This window comes from Microtus pennsylvanicus, chromosome 6 (assembly GCF_037038515.1).
Source record: "Microtus pennsylvanicus isolate mMicPen1 chromosome 6, mMicPen1.hap1, whole genome shotgun sequence".
In the NCBI taxonomy this organism is placed as follows: Eukaryota; Metazoa; Chordata; class Mammalia; order Rodentia; family Cricetidae; genus Microtus; species Microtus pennsylvanicus.
Window position 1 is genome coordinate 56,996,127 of NC_134584.1, and position 15,348 is coordinate 57,011,474.

At 43.9% G+C, this 15,348-nt stretch overlaps 1 protein-coding gene across 1 annotated transcript in view; it reads right to left on the reverse strand.

The window, feature by feature from the left end:
• Positions 1 to 15,348, reverse strand: part of Arsb (arylsulfatase B) — a 166,658-nt gene that overhangs the window by 134,349 nt on the left and 16,961 nt on the right. Inside the window, exons 2-4 of the mRNA XM_075976301.1 lie at positions 14,403 to 14,589; positions 9,821 to 10,011; positions 1,519 to 1,726 (exon numbers count right to left, since the gene is read on the reverse strand). Of these exons, the coding sequence (XP_075832416.1) occupies positions 1,519 to 1,726; positions 9,821 to 10,011; positions 14,403 to 14,589 (586 nt within the window). The remainder of the gene's footprint in view (positions 1 to 1,518; positions 1,727 to 9,820; positions 10,012 to 14,402; positions 14,590 to 15,348) is intronic.

The window sequence follows — 15,348 nt, forward strand, 5'->3', positions numbered from 1 at the left end:
ACGAAAACAAAAATACAAACATACAAAAAAATCTTTTAAAATAGAGAATGGCATGAATATGGTAAATGTAATGATGTATATACATACACATATCATATGTGTACCAAGCACATGTATACATATTAAAGACTATAAAGAAAAAAACCTTAAAGAAGTGGAATTACCAGGAAATAAGAAAGAGTTCTTGGTAGTTTAAAAAAAATAGTGAATGAGATAAATTCAACACCAAATTTAGAAAAGACCGGTAAGTTAATTTTCCAAACAGTAAAAGAAATGTAAAGAAAACGGAACAAGAAACTAAGAGCAGAAGACTGATCAAGTAAGGAAATATGGGGATTCTGCAAAGCAGGGAGGAGGGGCAGGGTTGTCTAACAATCCCAAAGTCCACTATGAGAAAAGCTCCATCACGGTATGCTCCTGCATGTTCAGGACAAGGAGCAAGCAAAGATGTCCGCCCAAGTCCCACTGGAGGGAAGTTCAAGAAAACCACTTCTGGTGGACGACGGGAATCATGAACAGAGAGATTTCCGCTCAGAAAGTCCCTGACTCCATGAAAGCGGTCTTCAGTCAGCTCAGGGGCTGATGTTGGACTCTCCTATCACCCTTTTCTGTGCTTACTTTTCCTCGGTGAATGTGTGACTTTTATTGTCAGAAAATCAGTTTAATACAAAAAATCCTATGCTCTGAGACTCCAGTGTGGGGGTCCATAGACGTGATGTGAGCTGTTCCACCTGACTGGAGGTCAGAGAGGTTGAGCTTATTCTTGCTCTTTCAAAGTTTTTGACCACAGGTGTGGCTACAAACAAGCGATCCTGACCTAGAGTGTGGCTAGTTAGGATTTTGCATAGAGAGGTGGATGGGCTCCACCTGGACCAAAGGTGGAGGACACTTGGTCCACTCCTTAGGTCATGTTAATGAAGTCTGTTGCCTCTGCCTCCCCTAGAGTGAAAATAAAAGTGGGTGGGTTCAGTATTCACCGAATTTTCCTCCCGATGCTGTTCTGTGTTTCTGTCTCTTTCATGTCTATATTCCTTTTGCTTAATAATTCTAATCCTCATGCTCCTACCCGGGAACATACGAATTTCATCGAGGCTGGACCCGGACACTCTGGCCTAAGTTTAATTGGCTCCTTTTCTAGTCTGTCTTTACAGTGTCACAGCCTGTATCTGCCCAGACACAGCCCTTCAGTTAGCAACAGGGGCAGTCACAGACAATGGCTGGCCTGGCGAGGCACTCCGGGGACTTGCCATCCTGATGCCCTGTAGATGTGTGAGGCCTACTCCTGCACTCAGTGAGTGCTGGTCTTTGAGCACACTCCTGTATCCTCAAATATTAACTAAAGGAGACGAGGTATGTAATTCTGTTTCCTTATTCACATTGCGACTGCGGTTCCGCTACCACAGTTAGCTCCTGTTTTCATAAGGAAATGCTAACTGCTCCGATCTGTTTTCATTCCGCCTACCGAATGCCACATCCTAGGCTTTGCCAGGAGATGGATTGCCCTACTGGCAGACTGACCTGTGGAGAAGATGAACACCGTGTTGTTCCAGAGACCATGGTTTTTCAAGGCTGCGGTGACATTTCCCACTGCTTCGTCCATGAGGGACACCATCCCTGCATAAATACGTCTGTGCTTATCTTGGATAAAGTCGTACGGCTTCATGTATTCCTCAGGGACCTGAAGGGGATCGTGGACAGACTGGAGAGCAAGGTAGAGGAACAGCGGCTGGAAAGAGAGTTTGGAGACTGCAGTTAAAAGCGAATGGAGGCTTTCGATACAAAACATGAGACAGTTAAGATTTATCGGTTCGTATCAGTAATTTCCAGAACCTACAGAGGGCTCCAAAAGTATCTGTGAACCATATCTGTGGTAAAGAACCCACATCCAGAATACATAGAGTCAACAATAAAAAGCAACTTAGTTCAGCACAGAAAATTTAAATAGGTATTTTTCCAAATATGTAACCAATGTTCATAACCAGGGGACTGCAAAACAAAACTGCACTGAGACATTATTTCATGTCCATTAGGATGCTTGGAGCATTTAAAATAGTAAGCACTAATGTTGGCGAGGCTATGGGGAAATCAGAATTCTCAGCTGCTCTTGTAGGGAATGTAAGTGATGGATGCAGACCCTGAAAAGCAGTGTGAAGGTTTTAGTGTTACACAGCTACCTTACAACCTGGCCTTCCTATTGCAGAAAACCATGAAAACACATGCGCATGTAAAATGTACATTGATGCTCCCTGCACCGTTATTCGTAGTGGACAAGAAGCAGGAAAACGCAAATGTCTGCAAATCGATGAATGGATAAATAAATTCAGAATAGTTTAGTTATGGTGCATACCAACAATACAATCAGTGACAAGACAGTTGGGCTTTGAAAATATGAAAAGAGCCCATCAGGGACCATATCTTGCATTGCTAAATTGACCTGAATATTCTGAAGAAGTAAGTCTACGGAGACAGAAACTAGGTGAGTGACTGTCTGCGGCTACAGGGAATTCTGGGATAGAATGATGATGAGGCACTACTAGTGGGCAGAAATTACCCTCCAGTGATGAAATATTTTAAAAGCAGACTGTAATGATGATCAAACACCTCTTAAGTTTCCTAGTTAACTGTGTACTTTAAGTGGGTGAATTTTACACAATGCCAATTACGCCTCGGCAAATATGTTCAAAGATGACAAAGGATCCAAAACATAACATGAGAAAAGACCCTAGACTGACCAAGTCCAGGCACCAGCCAAGGTGTAGACGGGACAGACCTAAAATTCACAAGGCACCTGCCCAGTGGTGAGAGTGGGTTTTAATGTGTGATTTAAGCTTTAGTAGTGTTTATTTTATATATGAGGGTGCCCTTGTATTTGGGCATAGATGTTCAGTATTGAGATTTCCTCTTGATAGATTTTTCCTATGACGAATATGATGTGTCTTTCTTTGTCTTTTTTGATTGATTTTGTTTGAAGTCTATTTTGTTAGATATTAGGAAAGCTTATTTCTTAGGTCCATTTGATTGGGAAATTTTTTTTCCCAACCCTTTACTCTGAGGCAATGTCTTTTTCTGAGGTCGAGGTGTGTTTCTTGTATGCAGCAGGAAGATGGATTCTGATTTTGTATTCAGTCTGTTAGCCTGTGTCTTTTTATAGGTGAGTTGAGTCCATTTATATTAAGGTGTATTAATGAGCAGTGTTTACCAGCTCCTGTTATTTTAGTTTTTGTTGTTGGTGATGTTATTATGTATGTTTTCCCCTTTTTTGGGATTTGATACTGTGAGATCATCTATTGTCTGTATTTTTGTGGATGTAGTTAACTTCCTTGAGTTGGGGTTTTCCTTCTAGTACTTTGTGTAAGACTAGGTTTGTGGCTAGGTATTTGTTAAATCTGGTTCTGTAATGTAATATCTTGTTTTGTCCATCTATGGTGACTGAAATATTTTCTGAGTGTAGTAGTCTGGGCTGGCATCCTAGTCTCTTAATGTCTGCATAACACTTAACCACCACCTTCTGGCTTTCATTGTTTCCATTGAGAAGTCAGGTGTAATTCTGGTAGGTCTGCCTTTATGTGTTACTTGGCATTTTTCCTTTGCAGTTCTTAATATTCTTTCTTTATTCTGTAGGTTTAGTGTTTTGATTATTATGTGGCAAAGGAACTTTTTTTTGGCCCAGTCTATTTGGTGTTCTGTAAGCTTCTTTTATCTTTATGTGCATTTCTTCCTTTCAGTTGGGAAAGTTTTCTCCTATGGTTTTGCTAAATGTATTTTCTGTGCTTGTGAGTTGAACTTCTTCTCCTTCTTCTATCCCTATTATTCTTAGGTTTGATCTTTTCATGGTGTCCCATATTTCCTAAATATTTTGTGTTAAGCTTTTGTTAGATAATGTTTCTTTGACTGATGAGTCTATTTCTTCTATTATATCTTCAGGGCTTGAGATTCTCTCTTCCATCTCTTCTATTTTGATGTTTTTGCTTGCATTTGTGGTTCCTGATAATTTTCTCATAATTTCTGTTTTATATCTCCCTCAGTCTGTGTTTTCTTTATTGTCTCTATTTTGGTTTCCAAGTCTTGGACAGTTTCTTTCATCTGTTTGAATGTTTTTTCTTGGTTTTCTTTAAGGGATTTGAGGATGTCTTCCCATTTTTTGTTTGTCTTTTTCTCCATATCTTTGAGGGAATTTTTCATTTCCTCTTTAAGGGCCTCAAACATTCTCCTAAAGTTATTTTTAGGTCATTTTCTTCTGCTTCACTTATATTGGGGTGTTCATGTCTTGCTGTTTCAGGGCCACTAGTTTTTGTTGGTGTCATGTTGCTTTTTGTGCTGTTGAGTATGTTACCTTGTCTACCCATCTTTTCTTCTGATTGGTGTAGTTGGAGTTGTGACTCTGGTGATCAATCTTCCAGGTGCCAGTGGATCCAAGGCTCAGATGGTTGTTCCTCGTGGTGCAGTCAGGGCCATGGTTTCAGTCACCCCGGAGGTCACTTGGTGTTAGGTCATTCGGTGCTCCCAGGGGTTGTTTGGTCCTGCTCCCATAGGGGCTGCTTGCTTGGGTCTGCTCCCACTGAGGTTCCTGCCTTGGGCCTGCTCCAGTGGACGTAGCTAGCTTGGACCTGCTTCTTTGGAGGTTGCTGATTCACGTCCAGTCCCACAGAGGTCTCTGGCTCGGGCATGCTCCCTCTGCGGTCACTCCCTTGTACCTACTCTTGTGGCTCTCCCACCTTCTTTTCTTAATGTAGACTGTCTCATGTCAGTTTGATTCTTGGAAGCAGTCAGAACCCCAAGAGGACAGAAGTGAGTCTGTCCGCTCCTAGCCAGACCACTTGCAGCAAAATAACAACCTATTTGGTGAAGGGGATACAGGGGAGAGCAGCCTATCCCCAGCTAGCAACTAACCCTGAAGACAAAAGCAGCAGAGCATGGAAAGCTCTTGTTGTTTTGCCAGAGAAAAAACGTGGCCTGGGGAGATGGCTCAGTGGTTAAGGGTGCTTTCTGCTCTTGCAGAAGACAGAGTTCTGAGCTGGCTCCATAGCACCCACATGGGCCAGCTCACAGCTTACTGTTACTCCAGCTCCAGGGAATCCAATCCCCTCTTCTGACCTCTGCAGGTACCTGTACACATTTACACCACACACACAAACACACAGAAAAAAAATCTTAAAAAGAGAACACGATTCTGGAATCAATATTAAAGGGATTCACAAATTCTCAGTGTGGAACAAATTGTGCTTCTTTTTGTTAAATATTGAAAAAAAATTGAGCATCAGTCTATAAATATTCCTTAGTTGCTAATGATACGACCATCACTCTTAAAGGGCTACAAATATAAAACCACAAAGACCATCATATTGTTAGCAATCTGACTTACACTCACTTAAACCTTAGTGATGGAGCTAAAGCTAGCCTGTCAGGTGACCGTCACATGCAAAAGCCTCACACCACTTGCTGACCAGACCATAACTTCATAACATACAAGAATAAATACGTGCATTTTTTGAACAACAAAAATGTTGTCTTTCCTTACATTTCATCAGGAGCGGTCAAGGGCAGTTTGCTGTGGGGTAAACAGCCCCACACCCTTGCACAGCTCTGGGTCACCGGGAGGACACAGTGATGGTGGAACCAATGAAACACATTTTATGTGCTTCCCTACTCCCCCAGGCCCCGTGTCTGTCTGCCCTTCCCCCACCACCCATTTTGTTTTATTTTAAGACATCATCTCTCTATGTAGCCCAGCTTGACCTGGAACTTGCTATGTAGACCAGGATAGCCTCAAACTCACAGAAATTCACCTGTCTCTACCTCCCCAGTGCTTGGATTAAAGGTGCACACTACCACACCCAGTCATTTTATACACGTGTATAACACTATAAATCAAACTTTCAGCTCTCAGGAGTACTTTATTTATGAACAACCAATTCTCAAACATTACTAAACGAAGTATCAGTATACTACTTTTAAAGCTTCTTTAAAAAAAAAATCATGTATTTTGCCGGCATGTATGTCTGCGCACCATGTGCATGCGGTACCCATAGAGGCCAGTAGAGGGTGTCAGTTCCCCTGGAACTGGAGTTGGTGTTGGGAACTGAACCCAGGTCCTCTGCAAGAGCAGCCAGTGTTCATAACTACACAGCCATCTCTCCAGTCCCGCTGTACTGTTTTTAAATTTCAGGGGGGGAATGGTAGTTTTTAAACTACATGGTTGCCTAATGGAGGGAGCAATCATCTAACGCCGTCTCCAATCGCCATCAGGACCCTGCCTGCAGCCACTATGGAGTCCTCCAATGGAAAGCTGTACCCAGTTTCTCCACACCTGCCAGCTGCAACCTCCGCTCACTGCTCAGAGCAAACAGCCAGCATCTGGCGATGGGTTCCTTACAGGTCTACGGACCTGAGGCCTAGCCTGCTCTGGCCTTGGCTTTGGAGAGGGGCCATTCTCACCTCACCGACTCTGGATTCACATGAACGCCCTGCCCCACGTCAGCCTCCACCCATCTCTGTTTATGTTGGAGCCCAACATGTCCTTGGTATTCTCTCAACTCCAGACTTGTGTTCTGATCAACTTAGCCAGTCCTAACTGTGACCCTTTCAAGTATCCTAAGACTATAAAATGAAGTCCCGGTTGGGAAATCATAACTAGACATTGGAGTATCACAGAAAACCCAGATCTAGCCAGCAGAGCTGTTCGATGCTAATGGCTCTTTCTCCTTTCTAGTATGCTCCATGGCTCCTCGGTTCTATACTCCGAACATCCCCACGATGGAAAGAAATCACACGTCACTGAGGAGCAAAGTCTTATTTTCATTACTTTATAGGTTTTCCTAATTCACAGTATGACTGGAAAAACGTATTACTTTTTTTAAAATAAATGTCACTACTGTGAGAGTCCCCTGACATGGAGGAGAAAGGACATCCCTTCCTGACGCGTGTACAGCCATGAGAAATGTCCCCACTCAATAGCGACACAACAGCTCTATCGATTTTCTCCCTCAGCTGCCCCTTAAAAGCAGGGACATTTTTAGTTGACTGTGGACACTTCACATGAATTCCTTTAATGACTCCCATCTTAGAACGGATGCCATGCTATAGTCTATAAATGTCGCCTGGCAGCCTAGCGCGGAGCCAGGTTAAACCTTGTAAGAGATCTTACAAAGGTGCCACTCCCAGAGCCAGTGAGACGCACCGGTCTTGGGACCTGAAGCTGGCAGATGTGCAGGACCTGCCTTGTGAAAATGGTTGAGCTGCCACTGACTACCATTTCCTCGCCTGTGCCTGTGCTTGGGGACACTGGGCACCTCAGACACTGGCGGGGAACGTCCATCTCCCATCTGCTCATTTCGTAACGCGATCTGTGAGCGGTGCCATGCTGACAACACCCTTCCATAGCATGGCAGCGTCTGAGGCCTGTTAGTGTCCTCAGTTCCGGTGCTTTCCCCGCCAGCCCAGTTTAGCCGCCCACCCACAAAGAACAGCTTCTGCACAGCTGCTTCCTCTTAGCTGCTCGATGTCACGAGGGCACCGGGAGACAATACTGTTCGGTACACATTTCTAAACATTTGAGAGAACGTTTCCCTTTCTTCACAGACACAGTTGTCTAGAGATGTCAGCAAGAAGCTCTTAAAAACCCCAAGTGAGGCAAAGCTGAGATGGTCACCAGGAAAGATTCCCTCATCCTGAGTAAGAGGAGCCAAGACAGAGGCTGGAAGCTTCTATAGCAGACAGGGAGTCGTAAGGCGGTCACTAAGGATGGACAGGTGTGCAAGCCAGAACCTTCGCCAAGACCTGTGCTGGGTGCCTCCAGGCAATGACTTTTTATTGTAGGCAGAGTGTCCCTGTGGCTTAGAGTATCATGAGGTCAGACTGTGAACCTGGGCTAGGTAGTTGAGAGTGCCCTGAATAACACGTCATAGAATCCTAACTACACAGGCTATTCACAGTGACAGCATGGGACAATCTCTGAGACGAGGTGACAGAATACTGGCGACTCAGTCCTGCCGGGGACAGGTCCCTCACAATGTCTGACATCATCATTTCTTACAAGTGTCCCGGGAGAGTCTAATATGGTGTCGAAACTGGGACTGCAAAGCTGAATATGAACTGGGTTTCAAAATCTCTGCCCTCGGATACTAGCTGGGAGCTAGGGACGCTGATTAGGAAGAGAGCTCACATTCTGACGCTGCCTTCCAATGGCCCTGGGACCTTGAACAAGTCTCTTCGTTTCTCCAAGTCTCTTTGCTTAAATAAAAGTGGTGTGCCTTCCTCAAAGGATAACAGAACATTTATTTAAAACCTGACTTTGAATTTTTTGGTATGAGGCCATGCTTATAAAATGCCACACACACAGTTAAGAACTATAGTACTGTCAGCGAGGAGGGCCATGCTAGCGAGACCTCTTCCATGGAATACAGGCTCTTAGGGGCTCCTATTGTCCTCAATTTCGTGCCTACCCCACCACTCCCGGCTTAGAATACCCACCCACAGAGAACCCTTTCATTTAGCTGCTGCTTTCCAGCCATTTATTGATTCATGAAGTCATCAAGCTCACCAACTAGCTTAGTTTAAACCTAGACTGAAAGTGTGCCCGTTTCTAAACGTTCGAGAGAACGTTCCTCTTTCTTCATGTTGCGTGGCAGACACAGTTGCCTGGAGATGTCAGCACGCCACTCTTAAAAAGCCAGAGTGAAGCAAAGCTGAAAATGGTCACCAGGGAAGATCCCTCATACTGAGTAAGAGGAGCAAAGACAGAGCCTAGAAGATTCCATACCAAACAGGGAATCACTGGTAGGTCACTAAGTCTGAACAGGTATGCAGGTCGGGACCTGCACATCGCCAGAGACGAAGTGCAGCGGCAGGACCTGCGCACTTTCTGGGCTCCTCCATGTCGGGCAGGCTCCCACCGCAGGACGCTCTGTGTGAGTGTGTGACTACATTCATGAGGACACTCTTTGAGCCCAGTATCTGGCAACATAATTTCCAAAGCACTTGGACGCTAAATCCAGGCAATCTGGGTTTAAGGCTAGTCACAGCTCTTTTTAACCTGCAGCTGTCTGTGCACGACATACCCAGTGGCTTCCTTAGTTACCTGTGCAAACCGATCTAACACGCATTTGAATTTTTAAAACTCGGTGTTGCTAAGATGGCCGTTTCCTTTAAGTTAACCAATGAACACCAAATAAAGCAACTACCTTTGTTTTCTTGGTAAAAGTCAACAGATTCTAAAATTAACATGGGCATAGAAGTGATTGAGAGTAACCAAAATAATCCTGAAAAGTATAAAAGATGGGAGAGTTTGCTCTGAGCCCTGAACTCCTAACAGTTCTCCATAGGGGGCCCCACCTTGTATGCAGACACCTGTTTGCTAGCCATTTACAGTGCTTGCGCGCAGAGCATCATAAGAGCAAGCAAAGACGGGCAATAGTGGCGCATGCCTTTAATCCCAGCACTCTGGAGGCAGAGGCAAGCGGATCTCTGTGAGTTCAAGGCCAGCCTGGTCTACAGAGTGAATTCTAGGACAGCTAGGCTATGCAGAGAAACCCTGTCTAGAAAAAAACAAAACAAAACAAAGAGAAAGCAGGGTTTCCATGAAATCTTGAAAGTCAGCATCCCTACGCCTGCAGTCCAGGGTCCTCTCCCATGAGAATCATCTCTTCGGGGTTCCTGTATGCTGCATGACTTTCTCCCACACTGATCCACAAATCTTTAAGATTCTTCACTTTTAACCACCTTCCCTTTCTGGCTAACTGGAATGTGGTCTAAATTTTTTTTTTAAAAAAAAAACCCTTTAGAAGTAACAAAACTTTGCGAATAATTAAGAAGGAAGCCTTACCTTCTCTGGTGGGTGGTTAGCTATGAGGGTTGTAGCCCTTTTGCTAAATATGTTTGTTGAATAAATATTTGTATACTCTGTCGCGGGTTTTTCACCGTCTCGGAAATCAAGAGCACACCGTGTAACATTCAAAGGCTCAATTAGTGCGCAGACCTCGTGGGTGTAATAGTTTTCACTGCCGAGGAGATAGCCTACAAGAAGAATGGGAGACGAAACAGTCAGCAGGCAAAAAGCTTGTTAAGTAAACGAATGTTCCAGCATTTAATTGCCTAATGCAACTGATTGCCCGTGACGAGGCTAATCAAATGACAAGGCTAATCAGAGCTCCATTTCTTAACATCTCTATATCTGTTGGCAGACCCCGTTGAAATGTGACTGCACAGAAGCCCAAGTCCTCTTCTCACTCGGGTCTTTCAGGGCATCAGTTCCATCACGTCAGCTCTATAGGTGGATGGTTCTGTGGAAACAGGTTCTTAGAAATCAGAGTTCAGGTTCAGCAGGCAATAAGATGTTAGTCCTTTAAGGCTAAGAGAAAAGATCATTCGCTGGTAATGTGATTTGATGCAAGGTTTATTTGTAAGATAATAAAAATGGGATTCAGCTCACGCCATTTGCTGTCACTGCTGTTGGGAGACTGACGCCCGCGGTTATTTATGAACGAGGCCTCAGCGAGAGTTATATTTAGTCAAATGCTGACACCCACTGGTGGGAAGGTACAAACCTTCCCAAATACGAGCTCTCTCTGCTCGCATACCAGCTCCAGGTCAGAGGAGAGCGTTCTAGCTAGACTTCCACACACAGCAAGTTTGGAGTCACGCTGCTGCTCACTGAGCTGAGTGGCTGTCACCTTCACCTTCTGTAAAGAGCTCTCTCCCACAGCAGGGAATGAAGCCAAGAGAAAAGGAAGTTTCCCAGTAGCTCTTTTGTGGATGTTACCTGTTTTGTTAAAGTATAAAAGCAAGCTGTGCTGTGTATTAGGACAGAAGTCAGTCAGCACAAAGGAGAGGCAGTGCTGGCCCAGGGCTGGGGTCCGAGGGGAAGCTGGGATGACTGCTCAGGAGATTTGGGTTCTTTTGTGAGTGATTAAAGATTGTCCTGTGCCTGAGTTGTGATGATATCGACACAATCCCTCAATTTGCATAAAAATTACTAAATTAAATACCTTGATGGGGTGAGCTATATAGTATATGAATTATACCCCAATGAAGCTATTAAAAAGAAATAAACTTTCCTAGGCTCTTAAATATATTCCTTTTTATTCTTAAAATGATGAAAAATGGGCCTAGCTCTTTCCCTTCTCATGGAATTTCTCTATAATGATAATTAAGAGCCTTCTACAGCTTATATAAAATAATTCAATTTATAATTAACTTATATAATAATTCACTTTAGATTAACCATTTTCCATTATCCAAGGTCAAGGTCCTAAACATAACTAGTATAAGGATCTTAAGACAACTTTTTATATGATTTTCACCTTTTTTCATTTATAGCAAAAAATACATAACATATTTATTACTTAATGTGAAATAGAAAAATACATATTCACAAAAAATAATTTCAGCGCTGCTGAGATGGCTCAGTGGGGAAAGGTGCCTGCCACACTTCAAACCTGACAACCTGAGTTAGATCCCTGAGATCTACAGAGTAGAAGGAGAGAATTCATTCCTGCAAGCTGTCCTCAGACCTCCACACGTGTCCTGGCATGCATGCGAGCACACACACATACACATGGATGGATGGATGGATGAGTAAGTAAATAAATAAATAAAATGAAGAATAAGAATCTCAACCCTTACCTTGGCAATTAGAGTGATTGGGACCTAGTGTGTAGTTTAACATAGATGAGGTATTAGAGTTTGGAGAGAAAACTTCAGGTTCTCTATCCATTCATATACACTATCACTGGGGAGGACATGTGCACAGGCTATATTTGGTTATAGGAGCCATAAACATTGACAGGAGACTTGCAGAAACAGAACCACATCCTCAAACACTTGGCCAAGCTGACCCGGCACAGCTAGTGACCGTCACACAATGCTGTCATCATTGCAGTCCATAAACTTGAGGGCTGAACCTCAGGACGACGGCCGCCTAGGCTTTTTGAGGAACTTTAGAAAATACTTTTGAACAACTAAATCTGTGCCCTTCAATGGTTTTATTGAGATGCAGTTCACGTCGACACAGTTACCTGTCAAGTGTGTACTTCCTTGGCTTCGAAGGCATTCACAACCACCTACCCGCTTCCCGCAGGACGGGTAAACTACAATGCTAATGACGGCCAAGGGTTCCAAATACTCTCCTCAGCTGCAAGTCTCTCTTTACATGAACGTGGGTATTGGTCTACCTAGCTCCCGGATAGACCTTAATTCTCCTCAAGCCTATGGTTTCTGCCTTCTGTGTAAAGGTTTCCATTCATGTCTGTGTATGAGTGCGCACAGGCTAAAGTGCAATACCTAACCACTGCCAGGAGCTATTATCCCCCTTTGTGGTTTAAGACAGGTTCTTTTACTGGCTTGGCAATTAGGCTAGGCCCCTTGGCCAGTGTGCCCCAGGGATTCACCCCCCTTCACAGCCCGTGTGCCAAGACTAGAACCCGCAAGGCACCCAGGGTTTTTTTTGGTTTTTTTTTTTGTTTTTTTCACTTGGGCCTAGGGACTGAACTCAGGTTCATGGGTGCACTTTAGAGACTGAACTCTCTCCCTAGCTGTCCAAACAAAACTTGGATTTTTCATAAAGATTTTTAAGATCCACAGTCTGTCAAAGGACAGACACAAAACATCTGGCAAAGTCCTGGGTGAAAACAAAAGTCCCCAAGGTGCACAAGCCATTCCTCTGGAATGTCCAGGATGCTAAATCAATGAAGGCTGAGTTTTAACAGTCATTCAAGAGTGCTGAAGATTCAGCCAGAAAGAATGTCTGTAGGCCCATGTTTCTATATGGTGTGGCTGCCAGTTTCTGAAGCCATAGGCCCCATTTGAGGTGGTCACGTAGTCCTGAAGACAGGCTGTCTCTGCCTAACAAAGGGTCAGGATGTTTGTTGCTCCTTTCTTTGTAATTTGGAGGATGCCTTATAGAGATGCTGATTCAAGCCTACATGACAGCTAGCATACACAGCAGACAGGTAGATGCAGACGTGACAAACCGTCATTCACCTGGTTACCTAGGAGACAGGTATTTTCCCGCTCAGTTTATGTGTTGGTATAAAAGTTGGTTAAAGAATAAACACGGAGAGATCTTCAGGAGAAGAAGCCTGAGATGCCCTGACCTTCCGTGATGACCGTGTAAGCTGTGTCTGATTATTCCTTGTGGCTCCATACCAATCCAGTTAGGGAAAATAGTTATCTATGTTGGGGCCCTCGGGCTCTAACAAATGTCATGGCAGCACCCTGGGTGAGAGAGGGACACACCTGCTCTCCTTTCTGACATGCTGGTATCTTGACCTCAGGGTTAGATCCAAGTGTTTGGTGCGTCTAGGCATATGTGGACCCGCTCCCTTTCACTGGGCTCTGCTTTTGTCCTTACCTTACACGGAATGATTAAGGAACTACAAGGAAGCCACCACTCTGCCTAGAGTGGCTCTCCCCTCTGCCTCCTTCCCCAGAAGCTTTTCTCACAGCTAAGGGTCGGGAGCAGCTTCACTCCCTCAATGCCTACTGTCCACTTAGCTTGGGATAATGTCCCTCTACCCCTCCTCGCTCCTCCCTACCGACATAAGATGTCTCCAGTCTTAGACTTGAATGTAGAGTGCTCCTGCAGCCACGCAGCTTTGTACTTCTTACTTATTTATTTATTTTGTAATTTGGTGCGTTTACATTACTCCACGTCTGACTAGTCACTCCGATTTTGTTAGTCTACTTAAATGTTTATGTTAACTAACCATCCAGTTTGGAAGAAGCAGGTGGGAGGGAGGGAGGGAGGTTACTGTACAGACAACAGAAAGACAGATCCATATAAAAAGAACTTGACAGAAAGACACACAGTTAGCGGCAAACAGGTTAGTAATTACTGCAGAGTTTATAACAAACATACGGTGTCACACTTTAAAACAAACAGCAGGCTTCACGTTTCTTTCCGAGGGCTCTCCCGTTTCTAGTTATCACTTCATTATCTCCCACTTCTGTTTATTATCTTTTATTGCTATTAATGCTTTAAATTGATTTTCTCCAATCTAGTAATTTCAGACACAGATCTCACAGGTAGGAGAAGATGCCATCATTCTTCCCCCTACCCCCAAAAAGAGGGGCCTTTGAACCCAGGCCACGGGGAGAAAAGCATGTGAACTTTAGTGAAGGAAGCACAAAGTCTGCCTCTAGTTCCACAGAGCCCCTCCTCATCATCTTCAAGATGACCCTACAGAGTGGACAGTGGTCTCTGAGTGGTCCCCTAAGGGTGTCCCTTAGGGCTCTGGCAAAGGTCCACCCAGCGTTCAGCACGGAGCTGGCTTATGGAGGGACCATCAGAAAGCAGCCCCACTATGGTGCTTCAAGTTTCCAGTCATTGTGTTTGATGACACTTGAGTGTGTTTTATAAGTGGGATGTAGTAGGTCTGTGTTGTTAAAGAAACATGAATTTCCATTACCGAAGTAGGTATCGAATCCTCGGCGTGTTGGCAGACATTCTTTCTGACGCATTCCCAGGTGCCATTTTCCGACCATATGCGTAGCATAGCCTGCTTCCTTTAGGAGCTGGGGCAGGAGTTTTTCATCCAGGGGAACACAGCTGGGCTGACAGGTCTTGATGAGGTAATGCTGTAAGCCCATGTGGATCTTAAAGAGACAGACACAGAAGCAGGGATTAATGCCCTGGAAACACTGTGAAGGAGAGGATACAGCAGCCACTTAAGTCAAGGGAGCCGGATGTCCAGGTTTATTCTGAAAGGCGGTTTCCCCAGTGGCGCAATAGGTAGTGGACACAAATAGGAATTGGATGTATGAATGAAAAGCATTATAACAAACCAATGTTTTCAACAAACATTGATCAAGGCAGTATGTCAGGAACCAGTAATTTAGTCTCTCAAGAAAAAGGATTCGAATCAAACTGCAGGTGAGAAGTTAAAATCTGATTAGAAGGATTTTGATTCTTCGAGGACTTGATGATTTTTTTTAAAGACTTATTTAATGGTACGATGAAACTAATGGTTCATGATTCTTATTAGACTTTACATAAACCATAATCTGGAAAGACACTGATCTTTTCAAGAAAGCATCCCACTGACTGCCGCTTTGGAATGGCTTACAAAAGAAATCCCAGGGCACAGGGACCACAGAGCATACTGTATTAAAAGACAAAGACTTGTTTAGTTTTAGAACAGTAAAAATGTAATTTCCATAATTTCAGAAGTTCCTTGGATTTTAATGGGAATACAATCCTAATAAATCCTTCACAAATTGAAATGATCATAAATTGCAAAATGCATTTAATAAAGCTAACCTGGAGGATATTGCAACCTAGACTAGCCCACCTTACATATCCTCAGCACAAAGCCTGCTTAACAGCAGCGTGCTGGATGGTTCTTGGAATTTAAT